The 17,177-nt window shown below is 39.7% G+C and overlaps 1 protein-coding gene across 1 annotated transcript; it reads right to left on the minus strand.

Moving 5' to 3' along the window:
* On the minus strand, positions 1 to 16,853 carry pepd (peptidase D). The gene is made up of 15 exons (XM_046411716.1): positions 16,715 to 16,853; positions 14,607 to 14,790; positions 13,051 to 13,178; positions 12,298 to 12,361; positions 9,634 to 9,681; positions 8,895 to 8,956; positions 7,732 to 7,776; positions 6,728 to 6,803; positions 5,871 to 5,917; positions 5,304 to 5,372; positions 4,298 to 4,375; positions 4,035 to 4,183; positions 3,355 to 3,539; positions 1,172 to 1,363; positions 1 to 512 (listed from the first exon to the last, which is right to left on the minus strand). Exons 1-15 carry the CDS (start codon positions 16,729 to 16,731, stop codon positions 378 to 380), a joined length of 1,479 nt encoding a protein of 492 aa, XP_046267672.1. The 5' UTR covers positions 16,732 to 16,853; the 3' UTR covers positions 1 to 377.
* Positions 16,854 to 17,177: the final 324 nt, after the last annotated feature.

Consider the following 17,177-nt stretch of genomic DNA (forward strand, 5'->3'; position numbering starts at 1 on the left):
CACAGTTGCAATTATTAAAATGTTTAATTTTATTTCACAGCTTTTAATATGAATCACTGTTTACAAAAAGAAGCATGTAAGAATAAGAATTAAAATGAATTATTTTTTTTCAGGAGTCACAGAAATGAGTACTTTTAATGTATTAAGGTAGAATCTGTCCCTTTAAGAGACTGCTGTTATCAAAGTTTTAAAATATGAAAGCTTGAGAAAGATACTATATGAAACTTTTCATGGTTTCTTTTTGCTTTTTTACTTATCATTATGTGTTAATGCAACCATTTGATAATAATACTGATTGTGTATTGTTGTATAAATGAGATATAGCTGAAGAATATTCTCTAGCTGAGCCTTCGCTGTCAGATGTCAATCAGAACTTCTCACTTGCTGGCGACGGGGCTGAAGGGCTTTTCAGAGTCAGCCATGAAAGCCTCAATCTCCTCCACGGTGCGAGGGACACAGGTCAGCAGCTCTACACCATCAGCTGTCACTGCAATGTCATCTTCAATGCGAACCTGTACACAGCAGTGACACTAGTCAGTCATACTTGGAAGAATTAATGCAGCAAATGTTCAAAGGCAAACTAAGGAATAATAATAACTGAAAAAAACTGTATTCACATGGCTGAAGATGAAATGATCCTCAAAGAAAATTAAATTAATTTTCAGTTTGTTTTTTACAAAAAAAAAGTAATTTAAGATTTCAAGAATTTTTGCTAGATATTTTTCATCATCATGGTTCTCATCTTTTCCATAAATTAGTCAATGGATATCTGTGACCATTAATGATACTTGTCAATACAGAAAGGTTTTTATGAACACCTTAAAAAGCTTGGTTTTATTGCGACTTCTACTGAGGATTTATATTTCCTGATTTCCCCTTGATTTTTATACTCCAATACATTTACTTTGTCTTTACTTTCCATTACTTGACATTTTCATGCTTAAAGTCAAATTACTTGAAACTGTTAGAGTAACAGTTGTAGATTTAGCTTGTCTTAAACCATGATAAAATAGCAATCTTGTCATTCTGTAGGTCAAATATCAAGTGCTGCTCCATGGCTCTCTGGCTTTGTAGCCATTAATCCTAGAGATAACCTGATTCATTTCTATTACTCTTCTGGTGAATCTAATGCTACAAACACTATCAAATAAAATTTTGCAGGCAGACTGACCCCTCCAAAGCCACGGAAGCGAGCCAGCACTTGGTTATTGATGAAGCAGCTCTGGCTCGGGTCGGCCAGGGCCTGGTCTAGCAGGTGATTGATGAAGTAAATGCCAGGCTCCACGGTGAGGACCATCCTCTCCTGCACCATGCGGCCCATCCGAAGACTCCTCAGCCCAGGCTCATCACTACGATCCACCCCCTGGACAACAGTACAGTTTGTTCAAACCTTCAACGCTTCACAGTTACAAAAAAAGACTGTTGCAAAAATTTTTGATAACAGTACTGAGCTCATTTTTTTCTTTACTTTGGATAGATTATACTATAAAATATCTGCATCTGAGACTAAATGTAGGTTGCACCATGAGCACAGGCACTGCTACAAGAAACCACAATTAAATTAGATTTTATGTGTTAAAATATTTTTTTAATCCCTCCATGAACCGCCGGTTTGAGTGCCCCAATTATCCTTGGAGCTATGCTGTCGGGGCAGTTTGCCCGTGGTAGGGTCTCCCAAGGAAAATTGGTCCTGGGGGAAGGACCGGACAAAGTGCAGTAATGGAGGGTTACTGGGGCAGTGGCCTGGAGTTAAGCCTGGGGAAGGGGTCCGTCGGTGAGTGCTCGGAATATGAATGGAACGGAACATGGAATTCAAATGGACCATGTCCTGCGCTGCCATTGCTGAGGTGGTTGTTAGGAGCTACAGTCAGAGGGTAACAAGAACTGGTTGTGGTGGCTGTCCTCAAACCTGCTGGACACCAGGGTTGAAGGATGCTGCTAAAACGAAGACGAAATCCTACAGGGTTCAGTTGGCTTGTGGAACTCCTGAGGCAGCTGACAGCTACTGGCAGGCCAAACAATGTGTGACTCGGGCAGGTGCAGAGGCAAAAAAACAGATGTGGGAGTTTGGAGAGACCATGAAGAAAGACTTTCAGTTGGCCTTGATTGAGGATATAGTCGGACGGTGGAAGGAATACTTTGGTCCCCCTTTTCAAGAAGAGGGACCAAATTATTGCGTTATATTGCGTTGCAACTATAGTTCACACTCCTCAGGAGAAGTCTTCTCCAGGGTGCTGGAAAGAAGAGTCCATCCATTAGTTGAACCTCGGATTCAAGAGGAACATTGTGTTTTTCGCCCTGGCCATGGAACACCGGACCAGCTCTACAGCCTTGCAAAAGTGCTGGAGGGGACATGGGAGTCTGCCCAACAAGTCCACAAGTGTTTTGTGGCCAAGACATCCAGGTGGGGCTGAGAGTAAAGCCACTGCATCGATAGGAGCCAGTTGACGTTCAGGCATCTGGCCAGGATGCCTCCCTGACGTCTCCCTGGGGAGGTGTTTTGTGCATGTCCATCTGCGAGGAGAACCCAGGGAAGATTAAGGACACGATGGAGGGATTAGATCTCTCGTCTTGCCAGGGAACATCTTGGTATACCCCTGGACGAGCTGCTGGATGGGGAGAGGACGGTCTGGGCTTCCTTACTGAGACTGCTACCCCCACAAACCAGACCCAGATAAGCAGAAGAAAAAGAGATGAGACGAGAACGATTTTTCTTCAGGATCAGTTCTTGAAAAAAAAAATAAATAAAAAAACTTCCTTTGACTGTGTTTTGGCTGAGTCCTTCAGTTTAGTGATCAAACAAATTGTGGCTCAGACTGTGATGGAAATGAATAATATTAATTCATGAAGCCTCCATCTCCTGTGGGCTTGACTGTCTTAGTGAAATTAGCCAACAGTTTGTCATTCACAGCATGAGGGAGTACTGCATTCATACTCGGCAAGCCCTGCTTCACAGTGTATTTCCCATACTCACATTCTGTGAAAAAATGAGTGAACACTCAGCAGTTCCACCAGCGCTTCGGTGGGTTAATGGTCTTCTGTATATAGCTGTCATAAGTGCAAACTGTACAGAATCCTCCACCACAATCTGAAACCATCTGTGTTCAGAGTTCAGACAGCGTTCCAACTTCCTCTCTCTCTCTTGCCCTTATCCTGAACTTGTTCCTGCAACTTGAACTTTTTTTGTTCTGCTCTCACTTCTGCACTGAGGGTCTCTCTATTATTGATGACACATCAATATTGGAGGAACAGGGCTGTGTTTTCTTCTCCTACTGTCTAGAGTATCTGACTACTACAACCCTGCTGCTTGGTTGTGATGTGGGCAATCTCAGAATTTAAGTTTTAAGTTCTCACCTCAGGGTATCCACCTACATCGTGCACATCAATGCCTAGCAGGTGTCCCAGGCCATGGGGCATAAACACGGACCCCAGGTGGACTTTCAACATGTCCTCCACGCTGCCGTTCAGCATGCCGATCCTCAAAAGCTCTTCCAGGTGAACCCGGTCAGCTAAACGGTGCATGTCAGTCCACTTCACACCTTTAACACAACATTTCACGTATAAGTATGGTTTACAAAATATAAGAAGTACTTGCAAGACCCTAGCAAAAAATTATACGGTTATTGGCTTAAGTCAAATGCCGTTATGGCTTGCACTTTACAACAGCTAAACACACTGTATGTGGTCTCTGACATGACTCAGGCAAAAGTGTTCACAGACGAGGTAAGGCTTTGTTCATATTATGTTTAGTCACATTTGCCAACTTCCCTCCTCACTCTCTGAGGCTCTCCAAAGGAAATGCAGCATTACCTTGAATAAAAATGCAGTTTCCTCTGAGTTTGAACATTGTTAGTAACATTTGGGTGTGTACTTACATTTGTAAGTACACACGCTCAACTCATCAAAGTATATAACAATGGTAGAGTCGAGTTTAGACATTTCAATGTGGAAATGTTACACATTATATCTTTAAACCTGTGTTGGTAGTACTTCCTTGAAGACAAAAGATTAAAGTGCAACTAAAAGAGGATAACCTGGTTTGATGGCGGCCAGAACAGCACGGGAGGATTTGAGGACAGCCTCATAGATGGCCCTCTGGTCTGGAGTGAACTTGCCGTTGGCTGGGAAGGAGCAGGTGATGTCTGAGGAGTAGCAGTAGTACTCTCCACCCATGTCAAACAGACTGCAGGGGACGAGACATCAGAACTGATTCAGTCAAATGTATTTTCACAGTGTTTAGGGTTTGTGTCCAAAGCGTAAGTCAGCCAAAAAAGAAAAACTACTGAAGGCTACTCACCACATGTCTCCATCTGTAATTGTCTTGTCATTTGGAGCCCCAGCATGGCCGTAGTGGAGAATGGAGGAGTTATTGCCCCTGTTGTTAAACAAGAAAACAGTGGGTACATTGACAAGACATATAACTGATTAAACTATGAAAGAAAATATTAGACTACAGAGGTAAGAAACACTTACAATGAAATTTTAATTAATGTGTTTCAATACAGCTTCAGAGATTAAAATCTTTACATGTTTCATCAAGTTTCTTTTATCTTTTAACAAGAAAATCCAGACATAGAGCATCTTTTGAAAATGTCTGGAATGACCAAGTCCTCATTTGTCAAGTTCTTAATTACAACAGGAAATCAGCTTGCATCCACGGACTACAAATCCTCAGGAAGTATTCATTAACCGTGGCCTTTAATACAAAAGGCCAGAGCATGATTAGCAAAAATGTCTCAAGATTCTTCATCCATAATGATGGTGTGAGCTGACAGTAACGAAGAATTTGATTTTGTACTGCTACAGCACATGTGGGATACTGCAGGGCCACTTTCTCTGCAGTGAGTTCAAATGTGCCACCGAGGCTTAAAGGATGTTTTGCATCGGTTAATAATATTTATGGTTTTACAGCAATGCTCTGCCTATCATGTGAAGACAGCATCTTATGCTGTGTGGTCTGTATTTGAACTGGTCACTTATGCTAAGTAACTGACTAATTTTGCTTCTCTAGGCTTTAAGTAGGCAAAAATGCACAGGTAGTACTGATGTACATTCACGTCTTTTTCTTTTATACTTGTATGCAGTGTGATCATGTTTGCTTATGTTTCCATTTGATTTTGACTCCATTTTGCCTTCCTACAGGAGCTTAATCAACTAGTCAGTTTGCTTGGCACAACACATAATTGAGCCGTGCGTATCAGCTGCTCTGTGAGCTTCTGCAACCTACAATGATGTGTTGGAGACGCATAATTTCAGTGTCACCCAGAAATGAAACAGGTAAACGTTTGTTAACGAAATCTTACGTTCCACAGATACAGGTGTATGAAGTGTGGCGCATCCCTCCTTTATTGTAGCAGTAGTGCTGGAACAGGCTGCACAGAAAAAAAACAAACTAAACAATTTCAAAAGAGCAGAGATAACAGAAAATACTAATTAGCTGAGGGACTTTCACTGCCCTCTTCCTGACTCGGTGCATTTTTAAGAATTCATTCAGCACACTTTCTTTAATCATCACACAGTCAAGCACATCACACACTTTTATGGACCTCAACAGCATCACAACGCTGATGAGATGTAAGATGATGAGTCCATGTTTTCCGTTCTTCTTACACAGCAAATTAGCATGACTGACAGTTGCTCTGGCATATTACTTAAAAAAAACACAGCAAGTAATCTTATTAAAACAGACAAACAAAAGGAATAAATCTTAAATGACCATTAAAATCAGCAATTTGTGTTTTGCTGCAGCCTCTTCAGACTTCAAAAGTTACAATCAGCCAGTGCCAGGCCTATTAAGGACTTCTTCAAGTCCCACATGCTACATACAAACACATAATATAAGTATATATAAGACAAAATGCACCCCTTACCTCTCCATTTCATATTCTTTCTGTCCAGGCTTCACATGCTTCATGACCTGCAGAAAACAAACTGGGATTATATGTGCCTAATAAAGCTAAAGCTAAAGTTAAAGCTGTTGGATAAAACCATTACTAACTCTTTCAAAGATCCGTCACCCCCTGCACATGCTTTTCCTGTAAGTTTCTCTTTTCTTCTTTTTTTCTGGGATGCTTTTGGGCATCTCCACTTTTAATATAGCACAGTGGATTGTGGAGTAAACCCTTGAGGATAGACTGCAGTGTTAACACAGGAGGCATAAAAAGTTCAAAAGTCAGAGAGACTACCCTCAAGCACTTTCTGATTTTGGAGAACACTTCCTGTACATCTATCAAAAAGGGGCTTTGGAGACTCACTGGTTAAAAAAAACAAAAAAAAACAACCTCACAAAGTCTGATGATCACACTCTTAACACTGGGGGAACAATGGGAGGAAAACAATAATGAATGCTCATGGTAAGCAATTTAGACAGACAGATAACAACCCCTGGAGAGGTTGTTCCTGGCCATGGCTAAGAGAAATCCTGTGCAGAAGAAAAATATTGCTTTAATGTTACAGCTTATTGATCAAAGGCCATCTCTGTTAACTGCTGGCCTCAAAGCTACTGGATGAAGTTAAAATTGATAGCATTTAAACAGTTTATAGCCTTAGAGGATAGTGACATCCTTGAATCCTTAGGGCAAGTTTTAAACTCAATAAGCTGCTTCATACCTATATATGTGGAGAACTTTTCTTTTCTCCCTGTAACTGTCTTTAATTGTTTCAAAATTCAAAATAACTCGACTGGAGAACCCTTGCACATATTCCGTCCAGCCAAGAAGGATCTTACCATTTTGTGGGCTTCACTGGAAATCCTGTTGGTGTAGCGCAGGACCTCGAGCTCCATATCGGTCTTAATTACACGGCTGCAGACAAAGACCACAGACAGAAATGAGAAGAGAGAAACCTGCTCTCATCGGTAGTTTGATGCACAGTATGATGACTGCAGAGCCAAACACGACAGAGAAGTCATACAACTCTCTTGTTGAGCTAAAGAAATACAATATCTGTACTGTGATGGCTGAAACAGGATATTTTTGAAATTCATCTTTCTAATATACACTAACTGAGACAGAGAACAAAGAAATGGCCTTCCACCATTCCCAGGAACCCTGAATATGAATGAAGCCTGCTGTATCCTCCAGTGGGAACCTTTCTCATAATCAACAGCTGAAAATATTTCAAAGCACAGCAGAATACATCCTTTAATTTCTATCTAAGCTTCAAGACAATATTGGAAGTTGCCTGCTGATCTTACTATTTCTCATTCATTTGTGATATGAAAGCAGTAGCTGCACCTTAGATGGGTAGATACTGCAGAATATTATGGATTTCTACAATAATAGAAACAAATAAACAACTCAAGGCAGTGGTAACCAACAGTAAAACAAATGAAAGTAGCCCCTTAAAAGAGAGCCATTCAAGCTCCGCAGGGGGGGTTCAATCAAATCTCTCTCCCCAGGAGGTGTGCCTGAAAAGCATTCCTCCTTATTTCTGAAAATGTCAATTCATCTGGAGGGTGCAAACCCTAATGCCAAGGACAACCAAGTGAACACGAAGTCCATTACATCCATGTGGACTGGCTTCTGATTCTAAGAGGGGAAAAAAAACAAGCTCCTGTTTCTGATCACAGACATACAATTATCTGACCGGGCAGCTGTAATTGACAAAGTTTGAGAGTTTGGAGTAGCCGAACGACTGAAGAAACGTTAATTCAAGGAGAGGCTACAGGACTTTATTCTCATCTTGAATTGCCTTTCTGAATATATTTTGAAACATATTTTAATTACTTACCACTCCACAATGACCGGGTGCAAAAGAGTGTTGTTCACCTGGAAGCTGATAAAAAAAAAAGGCTACATTGTAAATATAGATAAAGCTTTGGAAAAAGTTCAATAAGCAAGATTCCTTTCCTCATATTCTGCCTTTGTTGCTCCATAGGTGAATGTCTGTCAGTCCTGACTTCTACAATTACGGTATCACCACACTTGTTCCACAAGTCAGTCAGTCCTTCTTTGTTGCTCAGTAAATGTCATTGCATTCTGTGTTTCAGGTCTTCTATTGTGCAACACACCACTATGGCCTCCAGGATGATCAGGGTTACTCAGCTCCATCAAGAACCTGCTGGCTTTACTCCACCAACACCAGCATCTAGATTTGAGGGAGATCCTTTCTCACTAACTCTCCAAAGGAGGTTCATGTTTTCGGTTTCGTTTGTTGGTTTGACTGTCTGCCTGTCAGCAGTATTACAGGAAAAACAACTGGACAGATTTTCATCACACTTTGTGTAAGGGTGTAAGTTGGGCCAAAGGAAGAGCCTGTTGACTTCTGGAGCTGATCAAAAATAGAGAGCCGACAACCGCATTATTTTTCACTTCTGTTAACATAGTGAGATCCCTGAAGAAGTAGTAGAGAACTTCAGTACTGATAATACATAGCCATATTTGCTTATCATAGAAGATTAGACTCTTGGCCTTCGTGGAGGTCTGTGATCTGTGCTTTTCAAGTCTTTATATGGGCTTACACTTAATGAAGCTTCTTCATATCAAATCATCACAAAAAATGTATTTGTTTTCAACCACTATAAATACAGGAAAACATTTCTAGCTGAACTTTCCTCATTGAAATGCAATTTGAAGCAAATACCAGCTTTGAAATAAGTATGAGACTTCTTTTTCAAAGCAGTTAGTGTCAGAGTGCAGAACAGATAAAATGGTTTAATGTATGCAGCTTAAAAAGATCAAAGGCTAGCAAAGGACAACTGTAACATGCTATCAATTGATAACTAACGAGCAAAAGCAAGATAATATTTCTTTAATTAAATTTTATTCAGAATTAGGTTAATCAGGAACACTCAGTATCCATGAGAGTCTATTGTACCCTTGGTTAAAATTGAAAAAAACCTCCCCAAACAAAGTATAATTATGTTAATGAAAAGTGATGCCAATTAAACATACCGACTAATTCCTTCAAAGGAGGCTTCACGGCAGATGCTCCCGCTGTCTGTATTCTGTCCTCGCTGCAAAAACAAACACAGCAAAAGTGAAAAGACGCTACCATCAAGTACATTAAAATGTCAATACAGTATGTTAAATTTGCTTGTGAATTTTTCCAGATGGGAAATAAAATTATAACTTTATCATTCATTAACCCTGGTGGTCTGTTTCTTGCTACCATGTGTGTTTAGGAGCTCTGTTCATCTTGTGTTCATGTCCTAAAAAGCAATGGTTGAGTCTTACGTAAGGAAAATATGTAAAGGGGGATGATATTCTACTGTGCAGCTATTAAGGCAACTTGAGTAACCTCTGTAAGAGGAATGTTTAGGAATTAGCCTCGTTCCACTACTTGGAAAGTTGCTATTGGTAAAGAACGGTTGCTGGAAAGTTTAGAAAACACAGAGTTTTCATCCTGTCCAGCAACAGCAAAATAACAAAAAATGTGTTTTTATTTTGGATATGATGAGTGAGCTGGAAGCAAAAGTGAGAGAGGGTGAGGCTGATTTATCTGGACCTTTCACAGTCTATCATCCTTAAAGTGGGTCTAGTAAAGTACTCCCGCACCACACCTGATTAACTAGTCATGTGATCAATCATCTGATACTACAGAAAACTCACACATCGCTTGCTGTAATCAGGTAGGGATGAGTGATGCACTGCTCTAACTGCGCTCTACAATACAAAGAAGTGATAAGCATACCAGTGTTAGGAGAGTTACTGGCCTCAGGTTGGACAGGACATCAACAATCTGCAAGGAAACACACAGGGAGTAATTAGACGACTGAGACACAGAGTAGAGCTGCAGAGACAACAAGCACAAGTTTTCTTCTGCTCTCAGACTGCAGAATAAAGGTCACTCTGGCAGACACATTTGTGGCTACGTGGCCTCTCTGGTGCTCAGCAACACACGGCATGACAAACCTCAAGTGACTTAATCACTCCTCTGCCAACATTTTAAATGTCAGATGACAGAACCTTGACTCGGAGTGCACTGTATTATTAGGAATATCGTCATTATTATTATGATTATTATTAGTATTACTATTATTAAATCCACTAAAATTTGACTTTGTAAAGCATTCCCTGTATCTTCAGAGCAGAACGAGTCATGCCTAACAACTAAAATCTGTTCTTGGGACACTGGAATAATTGCTATTAGGCTGGTTTAGCTATTAGACTTCAAAGTTCTAAATGCTGTTGTTGGGATATTAATTATCATTTAAACAGTGATTTGAGGATTAATGATAACTTCAACCTGCCAAAGCAAGTTAGCCTCAACCAGATAACTTACAAATCTGACTGATCTGAGAGGAGTAAGTTTCAAATGTATTTTACGCATGAATAGATTTGTTCATGTGTACAGTAGTTGTTAACTACTAGTATAAAAACGCACTTTTGAGTCATGTAAAACCAAAGAAAAGAACTTTGCAAGAAAGGTATTTTCTGAACTTAAAAGAAATGGTAAGAAAAACTAATGTGAACATTCAAGTGCGAACTTCCATGTGTTCAAGAGTTGAGGTTTTAAAAGACGCATTACGCCCATTTAAGCTGCATTGTGGACATAGTAATTTTTATATGAATTTATCCACCTTAAAACTCTCTTTCAGGAGATATGGCAGCAGTGCAGATACTAGCGTAGAACACAGTGAATAAGAGTTATTTTCAGTAAAATCTCTAAATAAATTGACAGTATTTAGCCTCATATAAAATGGGAGATTATTAAGGTACAAAAACTTATTTTGTTAAGTTTAGTAATAATCCCACCAAAGTCTTTGAACATATACTGCATGTTAAATGTCAGAAAAATCACATGCAATTTGCTTTTTTCCCCCCAGGGAAGAAACCCCATTAACTCCACTCTAATTGTGCCCCTGGGTTTGAGAAGGTAAAGGCAATGTGTTGCACATGTTTGGAATTTTATTCAAATATAAACGCAGATCCAAAAATATGGATATTGCCAAAACTCTGCCAATAATAAATCATGAAGCTGAACACCAGCCAGATACTTAAAAAGGATGGAAAAACACATTATTCATATCTTTCTCCACAAACTGCTGCATTTAACAATTTAAAGGTGTGCTGTTTGCATGTTAAGTAGGGTAATGCTGATAAAAATGTGTGTGCAACAACACCTGCCCTGTCTGAGGGTTTAAAAAAAACCCCAAAAAACAGAAAACTGTTCAAATATTCATGGCATCTTTCTGATAAAAAGAAAAAATATATATACGGTCTCATTTAGGTCCTTCTGTAGGCAGCATGATGTGAATACTGAATAGCAGAAGCTGATTTGTCAGACTAAATTGGTCAAACATGCAGAAGCAATTACTGCATGATTTAATGTTTTCTAATATTATACTGCAGTGTTAATGTGCTGTTTCTTCATGGAAGGGCTGGCTGTTAGCTGAAGTGATAATATGAATCTTAACCTGTGACTAATTAGGAAATCTAACACTTCAGGCTGGTGCATATATGTAAAAATACCTGAAATATCATCAGCAGGATGAGTCACGGGAAGGTCAGAATGTAAATATAGAGATGATTTCAAATGCAAACTGCTAGTGATTTGTTGGCCAGTGAAAGCTGTTATTATATATAGTCAGATTATATTATTTTGCTTTGTCAACATGCACACCCCGAAATAGCTCTGAAGCTGTCAACCCTCCAATATGGCTCCCCTGGGAGTCTGCTGTCAGCACTGATAAACCGATAAACAGGCAATTACGGACAGGAATGTATATTTAGACTAAGCTGTTGAACAAATGAAGAGAATGGAGCAGTTGCAGTTTTCAAATTTTAAAAAATAATTCAAAATAAAAAGCAGTGTACGTTGCAAGCACTAGCTCCAAAGGTCACAAGACGATGTCATGTGCTTACTGGCACATTTGCGATGTAATCATGCCTTACTTTAAATAAGTAACTGTGTCAGTAGCAGCAAGGGAGGGACCACCTGAAGGGGTCACCCTATATTGTAAATGTATGTAAAAGAAAAAAAAAAAAAAAAGTTCAAAAAGTCTACACAGGAAGGGAGATGATCAAACTGACTTTTTAAGTATCTAGTCTGGCACTCCAGAGAGACAGAGAAACTCAAACAGACTATACAGAGTATTAATATAGGCTACAGTATTTTCATAGTTTCAGAGAGAGAGCATCAACCCAATCTTTGCAAGGAGGTTCAAATAAAAGAGTGATGACTTTCACCTTTAAAGCAGTGAATGGAGGCACTGATGTCCTTTTCTGTAACTTCATAGCTCAGTGACTGAACATCAAAGTTCAGTTACTGCACAGAAAAAAGGTCACATACACACACACACACACACACACACAGAGAAACTATAAAGTCCAGCACCAGCAGAGACAGACTTACATCGCAGGTGTAGTGCACCTCATCAACAGCATATTTCTCCTTGAAATGCTCTTTAGGAAAAATCCTGCCAAAATATGCAAAATACACAATGCGTAAAGAAAAATGCAGCCAGCAAAGAAAAAGGTTAAACATACACACCTGTGGGGGGTATCCTTACCTTCAATGCAATGATGTATTGGAAATGTACAGAAATCAAAAATTACAGTGCATCAAAATGCATTGATATTTTTTTTTTTTTTACCTCGTTGTAGCACCACCAAATTGGAATCAAATCGCCCAGCAACACTATATGCACCTTTTCTTTAAATTCACAACCTGTTCTCATAAAATTAGCATTGTTGTCAAGTTTCCAAAGAATGCAGCTACATGTGTAAAACAGTCCAATTCATCTGCAACTTCATCTCATGTAAAAGTTGTACTGTCAAAGTTGTATTTCTGTCCATTTACAAGAGGATTAATAATTTCCAAACCAAGTGTTAAATAAAAAGCTAATAAAAAACACATGACTCATTCGTCAACGTGTAGTGTGTAAAATGAAACTGCTGCAGAGGGCTTTGTTATCAGTATGATAAAGTATGTCTGAGGAGGACTGGGTGATGACAAAACTATTCTTCTGTTCTTCGGTTCAACGATGAAACTATGTAGCAAATGACTTTGTCAAGCCGTTCTTCAAGTTACACCTCACAGCAACGGACCAGCTGGCAATGACTATTGGCCATGCACAGAGCTCTTTGAAGATGAAGTGTGACTCACTCTCCCATCCAAGTAGCATAGCTTTCAGGCAGTTTGGGAACAAAAAGGATGGATTTCCCAGAGTCCACATCAATGGCTCCATAACAGTCAGCCTCAGTCACTCCAAAAGCCCAGTGGAAGAAAGACTCCTGCAGAATGGAAAGAAATCAGTTAGAGCATTAGTGAGGGAGGCCATTATCACTAGCTTGAAGAGAAACTTCCCGTCAAGATTATTGCATTAGGAAAAATAAGATTTTGTACATGTTGTTGAACATCTGCGATGTTCGATAGCACTGCTCAATATTGCGATGATGATTTGACTTAGGATGTAATTAAACAAATACTGAAGTACTCATATTAGGACTTCCCTCCTCCTCTGAGCCATCTGACTGGCCAGTGGTGTGAATGTATGGTCTGTGCATCCTGTGTTCACATGCTAAATGTGTACGCATGATGACTGTAATATAATAATGTTTCTCATTCATGGCCTTTCAAGCAGTCTTTTGTGATAGTTCACATGTTCATATCGCAATGAGATGAAAATATGATACATCAGTCAGAACCGCTACTTGATTAGGCCAACAAGGAAACAAATCTTTTAATGTGCTCACTGATTTTTGCAATAAATCAACCTTAAGTGGAGAAAAACTGAGATCATAGTGATCTCTCCGCAGGGTGGCTGGCCTACATACATCTGATTATTAATTACACCTTGCTAGCACACGGTTGGAGACTGTTTTGCCTTCAAAAGTGCCTTAGTTCTTCACTGCATGATTCACCAAGGTGCCGAAAACATTCCTGATAGCACAAAATATGGTCATAAAGGGATGAACATGGTCAGCAACAATGCTCAGGAAGGCGGTGGGGCCCATCTTCTTCAGTGATTGACATATTGTGTGTTGAGAGATGCCCCTCTGCATACATCAGTTACAATAAGTGATTATATGGCTTACTGTTGCCTTTCTATTAGCTCAAACAAGTCCAGCCATTCTCCTCTGAACCCCTAAACCCTTAATATGATCATGCTTGAAATCCAAGTAGATAACAGTTACTGAAATACTCAAACCAGCGCGTCTGGCACCAGCAACCTTGAATTTCCCTCAGGATCAATAAAGTATCTATCTATCTATCAACCATGCCAACATTCACAATCTTACCCATTCTGATGCTTGGTTTGAACTTGAACAGACTGTCCTGACCATGTCTACATGCCTAAAGACATCGAGATCCCGCCACATGTTGGCTGATGTGATATTTGCATTAACTTGGAGCTGAACAGGTGTACATAATTAAGTGGTTTATGGGTGTATTTCTGACAGTGACAGAGTGAAAAGGTTAACAGTGCCACGAAAAGCCAGATGAGGTTTTTCTTACATCTCCACAGAATACTGCTTGGGTGCTTTAGGGATCAATGGCACAACCAGCTGTGGAGCGACTGACACAGGACAAGCTGGAAAGACTTAACTCACTGCTGGCTTGGGGATCATGCATTGACAGATAAATTAATGCTTTCAGTACCTTGCCCCACCTCCTCCCCAGTTTTGCACCAATCCCATAATCAACTAAAGACTACCTACCTGCCTGAAAAGGACGTCCGTGTCTGTGCAGTACCTCTGCTTCTGCTCTCCTCCCTGCAGCACCACCACTGACTGCGGCACCACTCCGTCTTTGGCTTTCAGCCCACTGCACAGCTGTTGACGGTTCAGTGCAAATAAAGCGGGAGACACCCTGAGGGTGTCATTTCCTAGCCAGTAGACGGGTCTGAAAAAACAGGGGGACAGAAGATAGGGTGGAGTTGTTGTTGGAGAGACAGACCCTCAACTGAAGGACTCTGGGTCTGGATTAGTAAGAGGCACACAAGCCTAAAATAACATCATCAACAACAACATTTTATCCAGTGTCACTCAACTATTCCCTGATATCCTAGTGCTTATTCACAAAAGTAGTTAGCAGCTGCTGTGGAAAGAACTTTACTTAATGTTTTCTGACTCACTAAACTCGAGATATTGTGCACCAAGCACACACATGCAGCAAAAAGAGGGGACCCATGGTTAACCTGAAAAGGTGGTTAAACCACAGCCCAGCCTGTCCTCAGAAAGAGTTAAGACAGAGATACAGACAGATGCATGTTCTTTTAACTGATAGGTCTTAGTTATAAATCTTGGTCACTGGCCATGACTTTACTGATAAGACAACAAGTGCATCTGATTCCGCCTGGACTCTACCAAAGGTTAATCCATAACCTCACACTATGTCATGGCTCAAAGATTTTCTGTATCATTCACTTCTGGCTGAGTACACAGGTGTAAGTGCCTCTATGAGGACAGATCACCCCCAGAAGCTAGTAAATGACATTATTAAAGAAAGCAGATGCAATCATGTACTACACTGCAATCCAAATACCCTGCGGGCAATAATCTGGGAATAAAAAATACCTTGTAAAATGTATTATTTTAAGAATGTGTCAGTGAGATACTGGTTAAGCTATGTTCATTTTTGAGTGAAGTGTTTGTGGTGTTGTACTGGATTACATAATGTCACAAGGTGTGCCTGATGTTTGTTCCAATCTCTGACAGAGATCACTTTACGTCTGCTGATTCCTGACAACTTTGTGATTACCACAGCAGATCCTTGCATGCTTTTATCTAATGATCACAAGAAGTCTGCCTGGGTTGTAATAATGTTGCTCCAGGTCCCCTTATTGCATTACAACTTTAACCTATTAACTTCTAGACTGTTTCCTTATTTGGACACTTCACTTTTTAAACAATCATACACACAAATGCACTAACTGGAAAAAAAAACAACAACAGTGACATTAATGCTACTGTCAGACACCAACTACATGTTCTTGGCAAGGTATTCATAAGTTAGTATTTTAAAAGTAGTTTAGCCCAGTGGTTCCCAACATGAGGGTCAGAATCTCTAAAGGGATACAGGATAAAGCTGAGGTGTCACAATCAATTATAAAAATAAGAAAAACAAATTTTGTGACAGAAAATAATTTCTCCATATTATTTTCCACGAAATGTATTTCATCTTGTCACATAGCTATAGCTTTTTTCAAAAAACAACTGTAAAAATACTTCTAATCAGACAGCGATGAGGGGGACCATTTACACTGCTGCATTTGGGCCAAAGCCAAAAAGGCTATGAAAGTTCATTTACTGGAGCAAATTACTGGGTATTTGAAAGTTGCTGCAAGCATATTTACTTTTGTTAGCTTATGTTAATTTTCCAAAAGTCGTTAGTATTTCTAAGCACTTCATTTTTTGCCTTTTGTTTCCACTGAAGGGAATTTTAATTGAGCTAGTTCCAGTTTTTATTTAAAGTTGAATTTAATGGAGTGGAGTTCAATTCCTCAGGATTTAAAATGCTATCGATTTACCCTCGTTCGAAAATGTGTTCATCAACATATTTATAGATATACTTGAGGATATATGTACCATAACTCTTCAAATATCAACTACATCCCTACGAAACTAAATTTGAAGACATTTTGGTTTTACTTAAGCAGGAAGACAGAGACTGTTGTAAGTGCATATCTACATGGCAACTGCTCTGTTATGAGACAAGCTGGCGAGCTCCGAGAGGAAACGTCTTAATGTAATGTGAATAAAAGTTAACACGACATTAATTATCTGACCTAAAATAAATACATCAGACAACAGAAAACTCAACTCACCGTGGTGCAGCAGCCATATTGACGCGCTGGCCCAGACTGTCACGTGTTGACAGGAGTCACGTGGGTTTTGCTCTGCCGTGGCGCTAATCAGCTGACGTTACACTGTGCTGCGTTCAGGTATTTGGGAAACACCAACTTCAAGATTTATTATTTTTTTCTTTTTCAAATTCGGCGGACGCTTACAGTGTTCTGCATCAAACGTCTTTGAAATATAATAAACTAAAAACTGAATCCAAACAATACAGGGTAGTGGCCACTACAGAAAATAGGAAGAATGAAGAATGGACACTTGACACCAGTACTATATTTGTCGGCGTATGATCTAGACGTAAAGCCCGTGGTTTAATATCCTAACAACACAGTGCAATACAACACAATGCAGTTCAATGCAAAAAAAATAAGAGGACAGAAAGTAAGTAAAATACAGTAACTAAATTATAAATATAACTAACAGAAACATGAG

Source organism: Scatophagus argus, chromosome 1 (genome assembly GCF_020382885.2).
Source record: "Scatophagus argus isolate fScaArg1 chromosome 1, fScaArg1.pri, whole genome shotgun sequence".
Classification (NCBI taxonomy): domain Eukaryota; kingdom Metazoa; phylum Chordata; class Actinopteri; family Scatophagidae; genus Scatophagus; species Scatophagus argus.

What these genes read in the sequence shown, in the direction of transcription:
- pepd (XM_046411716.1), bottom strand. An exon ending in CGGACGTCCTTTTCAGGCAG is followed by an intron (nt 13,179 to 14,606) that starts GTAGGTAGTCTT and finishes TCCATTCTGCAG; the next exon opens with GAGTCTTTCTTCCACTGGGC. An exon ending in TCTGGCCGCCATCAAACCAG is followed by an intron (nt 3,540 to 4,034) that starts GTTATCCTCTTT and finishes GTTGTGTTAAAG; the next exon opens with GTGTGAAGTGGACTGACATG.